This window comes from Syngnathus floridae, chromosome 21 (genome assembly GCF_059516105.1).
Source record: "Syngnathus floridae isolate MCC-2025c chromosome 21, RoL_Sflo_1.0, whole genome shotgun sequence".
In the NCBI taxonomy this organism is placed as follows: Eukaryota; Metazoa; Chordata; class Actinopteri; order Syngnathiformes; family Syngnathidae; genus Syngnathus; species Syngnathus floridae.
Window position 1 is genome coordinate 2502113 of NC_142433.1, and position 13856 is coordinate 2515968.

At 44.6% G+C, this 13856-nt stretch overlaps 3 protein-coding genes and 1 long non-coding RNA gene across 6 annotated transcripts in view; 2 read left to right on the plus strand and 2 right to left on the minus strand.

Moving 5' to 3' along the window:
• oxnad1 (oxidoreductase NAD-binding domain containing 1) lies at positions 1–3783 on the plus strand. Its single transcript, XM_088366025.1, has 8 exons — positions 1–163; positions 467–579; positions 826–892; positions 969–1072; positions 2070–2211; positions 2282–2527; positions 2638–2746; positions 3105–3783. The coding sequence occupies exons 2-8, from the start codon at positions 473–475 to the stop codon at positions 3260–3262; spliced, it is 933 nt and encodes a 310-aa protein (XP_088222151.1). The 5' UTR covers positions 1–163; positions 467–472; the 3' UTR covers positions 3263–3783.
• On the minus strand, positions 658–3264 carry LOC148379836 (uncharacterized). 2 transcript variants are annotated; one of them, XR_015855185.1, is made up of 3 exons: positions 2623–3260; positions 2343–2544; positions 658–749 (listed from the first exon to the last, which is right to left on the minus strand). It is a non-coding gene; the product is annotated as an uncharacterized LOC148379836 (long non-coding RNA). The 2 variants fall into 2 exon arrangements; XR_015855184.1 differs by lacking the exon at positions 658–749 and having other exon boundaries at positions 1323–2544; positions 2623–3264.
• Positions 3774–13856, minus strand: part of rftn1a (raftlin, lipid raft linker 1a) — a 13123-nt gene continuing 3040 nt past the window's right edge. The window contains exons 2-10 of the mRNA XM_088366022.1: positions 12708–12859; positions 8638–8821; positions 7680–7782; positions 5889–6456; positions 5617–5820; positions 5443–5552; positions 5244–5347; positions 4844–4919; positions 3774–4608 (exon numbers count right to left, since the gene is read on the minus strand). Of these exons, the coding sequence (XP_088222148.1) occupies positions 4225–4608; positions 4844–4919; positions 5244–5347; positions 5443–5552; positions 5617–5820; positions 5889–6456; positions 7680–7782; positions 8638–8821; positions 12708–12855 (1881 nt within the window). The 5' untranslated portion in view covers positions 12856–12859 and the 3' untranslated portion in view covers positions 3774–4224. The remainder of the gene's footprint in view (positions 4609–4843; positions 4920–5243; positions 5348–5442; positions 5553–5616; positions 5821–5888; positions 6457–7679; positions 7783–8637; positions 8822–12707; positions 12860–13856) is intronic.
• The window catches only part of LOC148379838 (inactive phospholipase C-like protein 2), a 23064-nt gene continuing 19852 nt past the window's right edge, over positions 10645–13856 (plus strand). For both annotated transcript variants that reach the window (XM_088366007.1, XM_088366009.1), the window contains exon 1: positions 10645–10963. The gene's annotated coding sequence lies outside the window, so the exon portion shown is untranslated. The remainder of the gene's footprint in view (positions 10964–13856) is intronic.

The following is a 13856-nucleotide window of genomic DNA, read 5'->3' on the forward strand; positions in this document are numbered from 1 at the left end:
ACGTACAGCAGGGGGCGATAGACGTCACAGTGACGCAATGAAGTCCAAAATAAGAACAAAGAAGAATTTGCAACTGTCATGCAATGCTAACATGACCAAGGTTGATAACCTATAAGTGCCAGAGATGGTCATTTTGTGAGAAAAAAACAGCTCTATCGTTTTGGTAAGAAGAACTTTTCTGACTCTTTATTATCGTCGTCCATCCAAACCGTGATGCTTTTGTTAGGATCGCTGCTAAATGTGCAAACCGGTAATAATGTTATGCACCGGGGTGATCATTTCTTCACTCCGTTAACGTCAACGCTAATAACCTAGGTTATCACTTATACGGGAATATGAATAATAAGTAAAAGCAATATTGTCTCATTTATATGGATAGGATGTTTAAATATCACACCTCTGTTACGTCGTTGTTTGACAACTCACGCGAGATGTTGCTTTTGACCGCGCATTGATATCTTCTCAGGTAGAGATGAGCGTCCACTGCGTCCTGACGTCCGCTGGCCGGAGTTTCTCTCGATCGTGTTCCACCACTGGCCTACTCCGCCGTCTCCGACCTTCTCCCTGCTCCATCACACGGTGAGTGCACTTGACAATTTTAATTCTGTGTTTTAGTGTTATTTTCCCCCATAATGTGCACTTCCGAATTTCTAAAGGTAATGACAGAAAGTTAGTACCTTACTTTTATCGTCGGATCTACTTTCCAAATTGCTCATCCGGAACTTTGTAGTGGTCCAATGTTTCCCAACCTATATTGAGGAGACACATTTTAATTGGAAAAAACAAACAGTTGCAAATAAGCAAATCCTTTTTTTTTTATATCAGAGGAAATATGTCCTCCAAACAACAAATGGACCACCTAGAGAGGACAGCAAACAACCAAAGACAAAATGTAAGATGTTAAATTTTTATCCATAGGCCTATTATAAAATGTAGATCAAATGCTTAATCTCCCAATTTCCACACAGACGGTGTATCCTGCTCAAGTATGCGGCATCACGAATGAGTCGGAGGCAGTAAAACGTCTCAGGTTAACCGCCCATCCGGACTTTAATTTCAAAGCAGGACAATGGTGAGTAGAGTCCTCATGGAAAAAAACAATATTGCACATGTTTGGATTTCTATTCAGTGTTGTTCAAATAACAAATTACCTTGGAGGTCCAGAGTAACTATGGTTACCCATTGAGCGTGTTTTTCACAAAGGCTGCAGTACTTTTTTTCACCACAGGAGGGCAGTGTTTCACTCGCATTGGCTTGTTTTTTAGGAAAAGGTGAACCAATGTCAGCAATAATAATCTGTACTTTTAAAGGATACAGTAAAATCAGTTTCTATTCAATATTTAATTTCAATTATGACTCTGTGGAAATTATTTTATCATATGAATAATATATATCATATATTATTCAGTGCTGCAGCCGTATTGTCAGATGCCTTCACGTGGCTCTTACAAGAATAATAGCAAATTAACAATTCCTGAATAAACAAGTTCTGTCTTCACGGGGGTTGCGCGTCTGTCAGTCAGCGCTGCCAATGTTAATGAGCAGATCGCGCACAGAGCGCATACTGTAGGTGGGCGGCGGCGACGAGCTCCGAGAACCCGGCAGCAAGTTCTCCTGCAGCGCTTGATAATGAATGTAAATACATGGAAAGCCTCGAGTTTGCGAGAAAAAAGGGGCTGTTAAGTTGTTCGTCTGCGGGTGTTAGAAGAAGAGCAGGATGAGGTGGTGGGTGGAACATATGTGGTCTATTCATGACGCTGGAGGTTGAGCTAAACAGACGGCCATTGTTCGCTCGGCATTATTGTCTTCTTCTCTGTCGAAGGACGCCACTGTTTTAAGACCAACCTTTCTGGAACTGTCGTCCTTGCTGAGGTCAAAGGTTGCAATCTCTCCACACAATCCCACTTTGACCTTCAGCTCAGCATGTTTCTACCTTCCAGTTGAGCAATTGTGTAGCCAGTTGAACAGTCAGGTGTTCTCTTGTTCTCCTATTGTGGCGCGGGCCGCCAGGGAAGGACGAGCGGGGGAGCTTATCAAGCTGCAAAGTGAGAATCCGGCTTTGTTTGCAGGGTGGACTTCTTCATCCCCGGAGTGGAGAAGGTGGGAGGTTTCTCCATGTGCTCCAGCCCGGGTCTGCTGCAGAGGGAGGGCGTTGTGGAGCTGGCTGTCAAATTTGCCAATCACCCGCCAGCGCACTGGGTTCACACGGCGGTGAGTGGGCTAATAAGTTTGTCTCTTATCCAAAACAGAACTCTCACCCCCCTCCCCTACCCCCCCACAGTGCACTCTGGGCTCTCAGGTGGCAATGCGAGTAGGCGGCGACTTCTACTTTGACCCCTTACCATCGGATCCTGCTGTTGATCTGCTGCTGGTCGCCGGCGGCGTGGGCATCAACCCGCTGTACTCCATTTTGTCGCACTCGGCCGATTTGCTGCAGCTCAGCCGGGCCTCCGGCGGGCGGGGACGCAACATCGGCTCGGTCCACCTCTGCTACAGCGCCAAGACCACCGATGAGCTGCTCTTCAAGGTGTGTCCTCTTCGATCCTGGAGGCTCATAGTAGGATGTTGTTGACATGACACATTCAATGCATGCATACTAACATTTTTTTTTTTCCACCTTACCTTCTGGTTCCCAAGAATCCGATCCTGCGGGCCTGCAGGGAGTTTCCTGACAAGCTAACGTGCAAATTCCATGTCACCCAGCAGAGCACAGATATCGAGCCACATCTCCAACCTTTTGTCAACAGTAAGTCATTGTGACATTTTCATTCAAATAACATTTCCGATGACTCAGTTTGACCGCAAACTAGTTAAACTCAGTAAGCAGCTCCTCTGTTGTTCCATTTTGCCTCATGACACAATTCTCAAAAATTCTCAATCCATGAATCGACTAATCCGTTATTATCCTTAAAGTGGTGTAGCTGGAAGACAGTGTACTAGAAAATTGCCACTTTCATGCAAAAACACAATGTTCTTTATTTTCTAGTAACTATAGCCACATTTCTAGAAAAGAAAAAAAAAGAACATTAAATGTCCTTGTGACATCAGAACTACACAGTGAATTGTGATAAAGCTAGCCTGTCCTTCTTCAATCATGTTCCTAGGTCAGAGAATCACAGAAGAAGATTTGAGGATACACGTGGACCCCCAGAGGACTTTGTGCTACCTATGCGGACCTCCTCCCATGATCGAGACCTTTTCCCAAACGCTTGTGAGCCTTGGCCTACCACAAGACAGAATTCTTTTTGAGAAGTGGTGGTAGCTGCTCCCAATCTGCCCCCCCCCCTTTTCTTTTGATGCATTTGTGTGGTGGGAATTAAAAGGCGGAGTGGAAGTTCTCGGCCAGCCGTCGGAACCTGCACGTTGATTTCATTTTATCTGTGAAGATGTTTTTAAGTCACGCAGCGGGTCCAAATATTTATCGACTCAAAGCAATTTCCTATGTTTGAACCACACTTTACATGTAAATGCTTTTATTTATTTACATATTGTGTGCTTGAGTGCTCATCTACATTTTCCACCATTTTGGCCGAGCTGTCTTCTGACTTTTCCACACAAGCAAGCAGTATTACATGGCTCAGTGAGAAACCCACAGCGTAACTATAATGGAGCCTTCCAGGTGGCCTCCGATTGGTCCACATCCTTAAACCCCCCCGCGGAGAACAACGCGAGCGTCTCAGCGGGACCGCCATTGTCGAATCATTCGAGTTGTTCCACGAGGGAAATGTTGTACGCCGTAATGTGATGATTGAATGAAATAAACGACGGGGAAGCTGCGTGAAATGCTTCATTTACTTTTATGTAAATACATTTCCGACACAGCACAAAATAAGAAATAAATAGCACTATACACAATTCCTATTTTACAGAGTCACTTTACCCAAATACACAGCTCCACTTGCACAAATTTTTCATTGTTCGCTAAAAGTCAAATTTTTAAAACATGGATGCCAGTTGACGCAAAACAAGTAATATAAAGTATTTTTTTCTTTTACTTTGGGTCACATGACCATAACGTGTTCTAGTATACAAACTAGACGACATTCCTAGCGGTGGCGTGTTCTTCAATAGTAGCAAACTAGACAAAAATATTTGTCTCCTATTTTCAAAGCACATCAATTAGCGACAGTGAGCCAACAAAAAAGCAGCCAAGTGCACACAACACTAATTTCTATTCAATTTCATCAATACCGATTTTGTTTTTGTCAATTAAAATCAGTTTTTTCAGCAGACACCGGAAAAGAGTTGATGTTTGATGCGTTCGTCCGGCTTTACCTCCTCTTTGCCTCCTCGCTGGCACACCTCTGTCCATCTCACCGACTTTTCCCGCTTGGACGTGAGAACACTGTCAATATCCGTCTCCTCCTCGCCCTCGATGGACGCCAGGCTGCCCGAGAGGAAGGAGAGGTCCTTTTCTTCTTCGGCTTCCTCCCGCCATCCTTCCGTGGTCCTTCCTCCGGCCCAGTTCTTCCTCCCCTCGACGTCCTCCTTGATGTGTCTCAACTTGCCCATCTCCGTCTCGGAGACGAGGGACCTATCCTCGCCCTCCTCCAGCATTTCTCCGCATGAGTGTTTTTTTGTCTTGTGGCGACCTCGGAGGTTCAGCATCTGAAATGAAACGGAGGCGTTTGACAGATTTCATCTTTTTTTTTTTTCTTCTGCCTTTCCCTGTAGACACCTGACAAAAAGCAACAAAGCTTCTCGCTGATGATTCTTTCTGCACGCTGTGAAAAATTCACCTATTATTAGACACCGTTTAATTGTATATTCCGTATTTAGTAACACGACTTGATAAAGACGTGACACGCTTAGATTGGTGCTAATGATGGAACCCGCCACCAACCTTAAAGTCTTTTCTCTTGCGCTGCAAAACAGGCCTCTGAAGGAAGAGGATTTGCTTAGTCGACAAACTCCCATCACTGAGAAGAGACGAAAAAAAAAATCTTTTATTCCTTGGAGCTGGAATGTGACGATGCATTCAAAATGATTTCTTTTCTTCAGTGCCTTTTAAAACACGACAGGTAACAAGGCGAAGAGATCAGTTGGTACGCTTTTGGCTGACAGATTGAAAAAGTGGTTTCATGTTAAGACATTCAACGCGCCAGTTGGATTCGTTGGATCTCGCCGCAATCGTGTTGTGCCCGTTAGCTACCTCTGTCAGCCTTAATCCTTAAGATGGAGGCACAATGAAAGATTCGTCGTCCTCATTAGGAAAGTAAAATAAAAACAGAAAAATGGCGTACCTGTTGGTCTTGACGATGGGTGTGGGTAACACACACATGAGCCTCCATCCGTAAGGAGCCAGAGATTGCAACAGCGGGACGTAGTCGGCCTTCACCACCACACCCTGAAGTCAGCAAAAAACCAAAAACTCTGCCACGTATTTATCTAAAGACGTCCAAAAAAATAATTCAAATTGAATAAAATACAAAAGCGTCTCACATTGATGACCGTCCACTGCTCGACCACGATGGCGTCGTAGGAGGTGCTGGTGGTCTCCTCGGTCGAGTTATGGAAGATGAACACGCTGTCTACAGATGAAACCTCGTTATCTGGAGAGAAGAAATTGAGATGGGTGGAGGATCTGGATCTCAAACCAGCCCGACCGAAATTTACCGTGATCATCTCTGAGGTGGAAGAAGCCATCAATGAGTTGAGCGCCGTTGGTAAAGTGCTGAGTCATGTGGTCGAGCCAATCACCGTCCACGTCGGTGACAAGCCCCGCCTCCTTTTGAACTCGTAAGGGCACCCTAAGCGAGTAGAACCTCAAAGATGTGTTGAGTTCTCCCGTAGAGTTGTATAAGGCAAACAGTTGAAGTCCTACACATAAGATAAAAAAAATAACTATAACGTGATTAAACAGGAAGTGATGTCACGGGATTACTCACGAGCCTGTGCGGGGAAGTCATCCTTCCCGGTTTGGGAATTTTTCACGCAAATATGGTTGTTATTCCAAGTCAGGTCTGATTCTTTTTGGTCTGGCCGACTTGGACTTTTAAAATGCCTATCGGAGGATAATCCGAGTTCCAACGAGCTCCGTTCCTCTTGTCCATTGAGGTTCTGACTTTCGCATACTTGGTCTCTATGATATGAAGATGGGTTTGCCGCTTCAATTGCTTCATCGGACTCCTTTGGGTTGACTTCTGAAGGTCGAGTGGGCAAGTCTGCCTCTGAGCTCAGTGAAGCCTTGTGATCCCGTCGAGCATGTTCTCCACTTTCATGATTTAGCTCCGGAGAATCAAAGGGGACGCCGCCCGGCTCAGAATCATTACCGCTCGGTTCTGAAGGATCTGTCGGGCTGGATTTAGAGCTGAGGGGGTGTCGGTGGATGGGAGACGGGCTGGAGTGTAAGGAGGATAACTCATCGGGGTCCCAGTTTGTCGTGAAGCAAGGTGCCCCTCCTGGCTGCTGGAGAAAGCCCACAAACATCACGCCTTGCTCTGCTACATCCTGGATCTGGAAGATAAATAACAATCATTTCATCAATAATTTAGCCGCCCATCGCGTTGGCGTCTTGTCAGTCAAACCATTACGTTCATAATCCAAGGTTGTCTCGCCTTGGAAGAGGCAGCCAATATCTTTCCCCTTCGGCGAGCTGTGTCATTGCCCGTCACAGAATACTTGACGTGAAGACCACGAGAGATTCTCATTTAAAAGTACCGTACCAACTCTCTGTACTTTAACTCGTTCTCTGCCAGCTCTATTCTCGTCAATGGGAGTGAAGGTGTTAATAAGACACATACAACTCTCCAGTAGGACCATAAATATATTTTTCATTTATATCACATTATTTAAAACATATAAAGAAGACATCAAGATAGCAAATAATTCCGGTCTCCATGCAACCGCTATTTAGGCGAGCCTCATTTACACACGCACAAAGGCACGAGATGCTATTCATCTGAATTAGAACCATGCTAATCATGTGCAAAGATCAAATATTCAAATGACAAAAGGACCTCATCTGGGCTCATCCACGTGTGAATGTGTCAGTTGATATTTAGGCTGACAGGCTTGACAGGAGCCAGAACTCCAACGGACTAATAATGAGACATCGCCAATCAGTCAAACCTCGCACGCTTGTTATATACATTTAAAAGTAGCCAAATCCGAGCGAAGCCAGATTGAGAGTGGGAGGGCTGGCGAGCGCTCGCCCAAAAAAAAAAAAAAAGCCGCACACAATCAACGTGGATGCTTATCAGGCTCCTCTCATCCGATTGGCTATTCATATCACGCCGCTGGAGCCGATCACATTAGACTCTGTCATACGCGTTTTCCATCCAATCACGTTTCCTTTTGTGTGCGCTCTTTGGGCGTTCAGATGCAAATCTATTCAATAGAGCACATTTTCATTTCCCATTGTTGGATTTTAGGGGGGGGGGGTGAATTTAGAAGCAGGGGAGGAAAAGAAAATAATGTTAGCTCGGCGTCTAAAAGGTTAAATCTGACACACAGATGCAACAAGTGGGAATTTTGTGCTGCCAGTGAATTGTTTTGAACTGAAAATGCCAACATTTAAATAATATTTAGTCCATCCAATCGTATTGATCCATAAAAAGTGGCAATGTGAGCAAAGCTGCCTGTGGTAGCGAGATTGGACAACACTGATTTCTTTGATTCCACCCACAAAGAGGAGCATTATTCTCCAAAAACATTTCATGGGAAAATATTGAACTCACTCTCTTGACGTAGTTCTGGATCACCTCCGGGTCGGCCGCCTGATGACCGGCCGCGCATACGTCCGTCTCCAGACGATGCTTCCACCATCTTTTCTCGTGGCAACTGCAAATGGAGATATTCCAAACATCAGTCAGGAAATTCTGTGAAGCAGATAATGCCGTCATGCTGTTTTAACATTAGCCTCAACGGCCGGCCGCTCGGGATGGTTTCCTTTTCATTATCACCCGGCGGCGTCATTACCCACTTCCATTACACTTTGAACGCTTTAGAAGCTGTGGCAGACATTTTGCTCGTGTTCGTGGGAGCTCACTCAACTGGAATGATCACAGGCAAAAACCATCATGTTCTGTTTTGGGAGGAAGTGGTTGATTTTTTTTTTTTTTCCTCCATCACTCTCACAATAGATTTATTAGACGAAAGAGGGGAGGAAAAAAATTGCACCGTTGCAAGATGGGATCATAAAAAAAAAAGTCAAAAATCATAATAAAAAAGGAGTATTGAAATATGTCTCTTCATATTTGGAAGGAGGTCAGAGAGAAGGACGAGGTAATATTATGTGCTCCCGGCTAGAAACAGTTGATCTGTCGCTTTTTTTTCCACTCACTGTCCATTTTTTTTTTTTTTAAATGATAGAAGCCAGCGGTGATGTAGAGGGAAAAAAAAATGGATGGAAGGGGGACAAAAAATAGAGCAGGGGGTGTTCATCAAAGAGTGAAGAGATGGTTTCATGCTTTCAGTGGCTCTTTGGTGAAGGCTGATGATGCAATCAGCCGTCTCCACAGAGACGGGTGCCGGCCACTAACCGGATCGGTGGGGGTGGTGCGGCACACGCCCGACACCTGTTTGCCTATTCCTTCATAATTAGATGTGCATTTTTTAAAAAACACCCCCCTCTTGAATGAATTGTCTTAAAAGAAAAATTCCTTTAGCTTCAATTTATTAGGGAAGGACTGATACCTTGGGGTTTCTCGCACCAGCACGGCCCGATGGAGCTGCCGCTGGATACGGGCGTGATGCGGCCCGCAAGGGTGCACGAACGGGTGGACGGAAACCAGGACGAAACCTTGCGCGTAAAGCTCCCGGACCTGGACGGGAAGTTCCCGGACTGAAGACAGGCAGAGCACCGACGATACTGGCACCTCTGGAGGACAAACGGAAATGGATTTAGTCTCATTTGCATTGGTGTGGAGAAGAGAAAATAACTGGAATAAATTAAAAGACACGCACAGAAGGGGGGGGGGAGAAAAAAATGTGAGCCATCTCATTTTCAATTTGTTCTCCATCATCTGGTGTGCTCACACGTAGCCAGATGCACACAAGCATGCACGAGAACGGACACACACAGGGGCAGCTCATCTTGCATTTTTCTTTTTTTGTGAACTCACCACATGTCCACACACAACAAAAGGTAGAACATCAACGTCACGTAAACATAAAAAGACAAGAACACACACACAAATTGCTCCTCCAACAGGAAGAGGGGGAAAAAAAGCCCATCTTGGCAGAAATATTTGGAAGCGAGAAAGGCTTTCATCCACCAAACACATAAATGGCTGTCTCCAGAACAGCATGGTAATGATTATATTAGCAGCTGGAGAGCATGTTGGTTGGCGCTGGTGGTAACAAAGCTCCATGTCATTAGTCGCCATTAACTCCACCAAGGCTCACCCGCCCTCAGGATGAAACTTCTCAATCGGGGAACACAAAAGTTATCTGGGTGCAACCATTAACACTCGCCATAAATGCCGCCATCTGCCGCTGAGGGAATTCGACGCAAAAAAAATGGGGCGACCATTCTGAGGTCATGTGAGTGATGTGTACCTAATATTTTGCCCAGCTCAAATATATGACCTATATTTGAAGGGCATTGCAGCTCTAAAAATCCTATATGAATAAATATTGTTCATGACTATAAAGTACGTATGGTGGTAGAGCACCCAGAGAGAGGAAGCATTAAAGCCTGCCAGGTGACGAATGAGGATTAGGGCTCACAGGCGCCCTCAAGGCTTATCCTTTCCTTGCTGGAGGTTGACTTTTTATTCAGATTGCCCTCTAATGACTTGCAGAGGTTTCAGGCGGGGATCTGCGCCAAAACGGTGGCTATAAAACAATCAACTTCCTGCAGCCGGGAGCTCCCTACAGCTCTGGGAATGCAGCCGCAGGGGCTACAAAGGTTGTTGGTCAGCATCTGTGGAGAGGGATCCACTTAAGAGGGAATGTGAAGGAGAGGAGGAGGAAAAAAAAAATTGCTTGGAGCTTAAAGTGGACCAAGCGTGTGTTGCTTTTGAATTTTCATTGGCATTCCTTCGATTTTGCTGAGATTTGAACATTTGAATTAGCAGTAGAAACCTTGTAGATATAACCACAGGCGGAGCTAGAGGGGGGGTCGCGAGGGCACAACCTCCCCAGTCTTTCTTTATATTTTCATCCGTCCCCATCTAATGAATTTAAATCAGCGTATTTGGAGGAATATCACTCACTAGACATTTTTAAATGTCATGAAATTTTGATTATTTTGCTCCCGATTCCAATTATCATTGTGTAGTGAAAAAATATAAATATTTAAAACCATCACACATAGAAATTTAGCTGCAAATTATCCACATGTTGTAGTTTTAATGAGCTGAGGGCAGCGCCAAGTCATCAGCAGCTTCAATCCCGCCGCACGGCACCATACCGAGTCCCTCGCACATCCTCCACTCTAACACCTTTTAAATAGATTTTTTTTTTTTCCACCATCTTGACCAACTAACACTTTGTCTCTTCTCCATTAAAGGGCTCCTTGGTCTCTCCTGACTCCATTGTGTTCCTTGCCGCTGCTTCACCATGCAGTCACTGTCTGTACTCGGGACCTTCATACAGTCAAGATGACATTTCAAGGCGAGATGATGTCATAGGGTGCAGCTGTTGGATGATAAAAGCGTAATAAGGCATTTGATTTGCGCTTTATGGCAACACGTCTGACCCGGAGGGCAAATATGTGAATGCCGGCCGGCCGGCCGAGCGAGTGACCACATTCCGTCAAGCGTGACCTAGTCACAGGGAACAAAATTCGGATACCCCTCAGGGTATACAAATTAGATTGTGACCTCTATTTTTCAAGGAAGGGGCGGGGCCACAAAATATGTCTTCCTGCTTTTTCTCACTGAATCCAAAAGATGGACCCAAGTTTGGCGTGACATCGTGCAACACCTCAGCGTACTCTAAAAGAAATGTTTTTTTTTTTTGGTTCCATAAGGAGCACCAAGTCAGAAGAAGACAGAAAAAAGAAGAATTCCATTAAGTAAGTAAACTGCTGTGGTTACAAAATGTTTTCTTCATTTTTAAAGGTCACAAAATGACAAAATAATCCTGAGCTACAAAGTTGGCTTTATATTGCTAACTTTATATTATATCTAACCTTTTGGGTTTTTATTAGCAATATTTTAAGAGTGACAGTAAACTAGAATTGGCTTCAGGCAAATCTGCAAATCTCTGGTGGGCGGGGCCTCCCTAAAAAGCATCAATGTGTGAATGAAATAGCCTCAAGCGAAATATGGAAAATTTTAACTTCTCCTCCTATTTTAGTCTATTTTGCATCCTTTCCTTTCTAACGTAAGCAGACAGCTCTCTGATCCAAAGACTGAGCGGAAAATACTTCTCCCACTTTAGTTTCATAAACACTCAGAGGGGGAAGCAGCTGTGATATTTGTTTTTCATTACTGTCCAAGAGTCATTAAATCACGCTGGCAGGCAAATGTTATTATTAATGGCAACTCAATTGAATTAGAGTGCGGACTTGACCGTGGTCCCCCCCCCCCCACACAATGTCATAGCCGATATCGACCCCCTCACACACACACACACACACACATAAATACAAATAAATCCCTTTCCTGGGAATGGGGTCTCTCAATCTCCACAAACAATCAAATAATCCTGCAGGAATCCTTCACTCCTCTTGCTCTCTGTATTGCAAATGGAAAGAGAGTGGAAGCACACACACAGACACACACAGACACACACACAGACACACACGCTCATTTCACAATAGCCATGTGAGTAGAGCCATCTTAAGATGGCATCAGTGAGTTTACCATATAAATGACCTACCTGTCTGCTGGAAGATAACAGTAGCTCTGTTCTTAAAAGAGACCAAAAAAAAAAAAAAAAGGTTTCATGTGCTTCGGGATGAAATTTGTCCAGGGGGGGTCGAATCTTTTGACTCATCTCTATGATCATTTATATTTTTTTAAGTTTGCTATTACGAGGATTCTATTAAAGATGTTTGTTGTTGCAAAAGCTAAGTTCACCCCTGACGTCTGTTCCAGTGTCGTATCGACGAGTCAGCCGCGGAGGATTTCCGTGAGCTTCTTGCACCTGTTGGGGCTTGTCGCTTCATATTGTACATGGCGCTCGCTTGCCATGTAGGCCACAGCAGCCGTTTTTTTTTTTTTTCTTCTATCTGCTTTTTAACGCTTGCCGTTTTGTTTTGCGTCAACAGCCGAGATAATTTGTATATTTAGAAACCGCCTGCCTCGGGAGGATTGCCGTCAAAAGTTTTGTCAAGATGCTGCGAGCGCACGCCCACACGAGCGGACTAATATTCATCGACTGATCGGAACGGTTGTGCGAGGAAGAGGGCACGTCTCGCATTCTTGCATCCACTTTTTTTTTTTGCCTTCAGGACTTTCACAGTATGAAAACAATCATTCCGCAGAGTTGCTGACCTAAACATTTCATTTCTCTGGTGAAAGATAGAAAAGCAACTTTGGAAGTTGTTCCAACTCACAATGGCGGAAAAACAGCTAACTTTGGAGTTCTGTTATGGCGGGGGTGTATTTGAAAAAAAAATGGATTTGGCTGAGGACCAAATGGCAATTACAAGGAATGGGTTTCCCCCCAGATGAAGCGGAACTGTGACAAATACGGAAACCTCATCCAGTTGTGACATTTCATCAATGTTGCCGGAACCGAGTCACAAACCCATTTTTGTGTCCTAATCCTAAATTGAGGAAGGAAAAAAACAACTCCAAGCATTTATTTACCTTCTTTCCCCAACAGAAAATCCAGGAAGTGGTACGTATAGGCCACGCCCACTTTGGTTTCCACCTGAGGCCTTCTTAGCGTGGAATAGATGTTGCCGGGGCTTTGCGTCTCTTCGGCTTTGCGCAATTTCGGAAGCCTACACCCCATATCTCTGCGGAGAGAAGACAAGATGATGAGAATACCCCCCAAAAAAAGCATTGATAGAGTTTCTAAATATAAAAACGCTACATTTTAAGCTCCTGCTGTGGGAAATAACGTGTTTCTTTCTCTCACGCCTCCCCCCCTCCCACACAGTGTAATGCAATAATAGTGAAATATGAAACTGTCAGCCATTACCTGCTTGCCAGGCTGCGATACGGCCGTCTCCTAATCAAACGTAGCTGATTGGGAGCGACATGTTTGATCAGAAGGAATTAAAGCAGAAATGAGAGTGATTTCCTGCCCTGTCAAGCACGGCGGCGGCGGCGGCGACACCAGACGGAGAGGAGAAGGATCCAGAAGAGCTAAGATGGCGAGCGCTTTTGTAGCGCCGCTCGATTTATATGTTGATCCACAAGGTCAGCATTCCATCACAAAGAGATTTTCTCAAGACCGCGCCGGCCCAACAGGCAATTAAAATGACAATTTATAGCGGTCAAAAAATTCCCCTTTTGATGCTTTACAACAAGCAATATGGATCAGGGTTATATAGCATGAAAAACAAATTTTTATAGACAAATAACATTGGATGGAAGGCCAAATAGATATATCGGACAGAAATCGTCAAGCAAATCAGATGTGACAGGCTCCGATTAGATTTAATATGCCACCCGCCACGCTTTACAGGCCGACCCGCATCTCAAGGAGAAAGGCAACATAAAGTCGGGTAACAATCCTAACCTATGACATAAAGCTTATTGTGTAGAAAAAATTTGGAAAATAAAAATGCATTGCAGCTATTTGGACGAGACATTATTCCACTCGTTAAAGCGTGCTAGTAAAAAAAGGTATACTCAACGGATATAAAAAGTCTACACACCCTATGAAGGCCAGGGGTTTTCATGCTATTAAAAATGAGACCCACATAATCTTTACAGTCAGCACACATCTGCTCCCCTTTAGCACTGGCGGAGATACAGGGGGGGCTGCGGGGGCACAGTCCCCCTATT

Bases quoted from the DNA above. Each gene is read 5' to 3' on its own strand.
- oxnad1 (XM_088366025.1), top strand. From the start codon at position 473: ATGAGCGTCCACTGCGTCCTGACGTCCGCTGGCCGGAGTTTCTCTCGA. The intron at 580-825 runs GTGAGTGCACTT...TTTTTATATCAG, and splicing joins TCTCCCTGCTCCATCACACG to AGGAAATATGTCCTCCAAAC. The intron at 2,212-2,281 runs GTGAGTGGGCTA...ACCCCCCCACAG, and splicing joins CGCACTGGGTTCACACGGCG to TGCACTCTGGGCTCTCAGGT.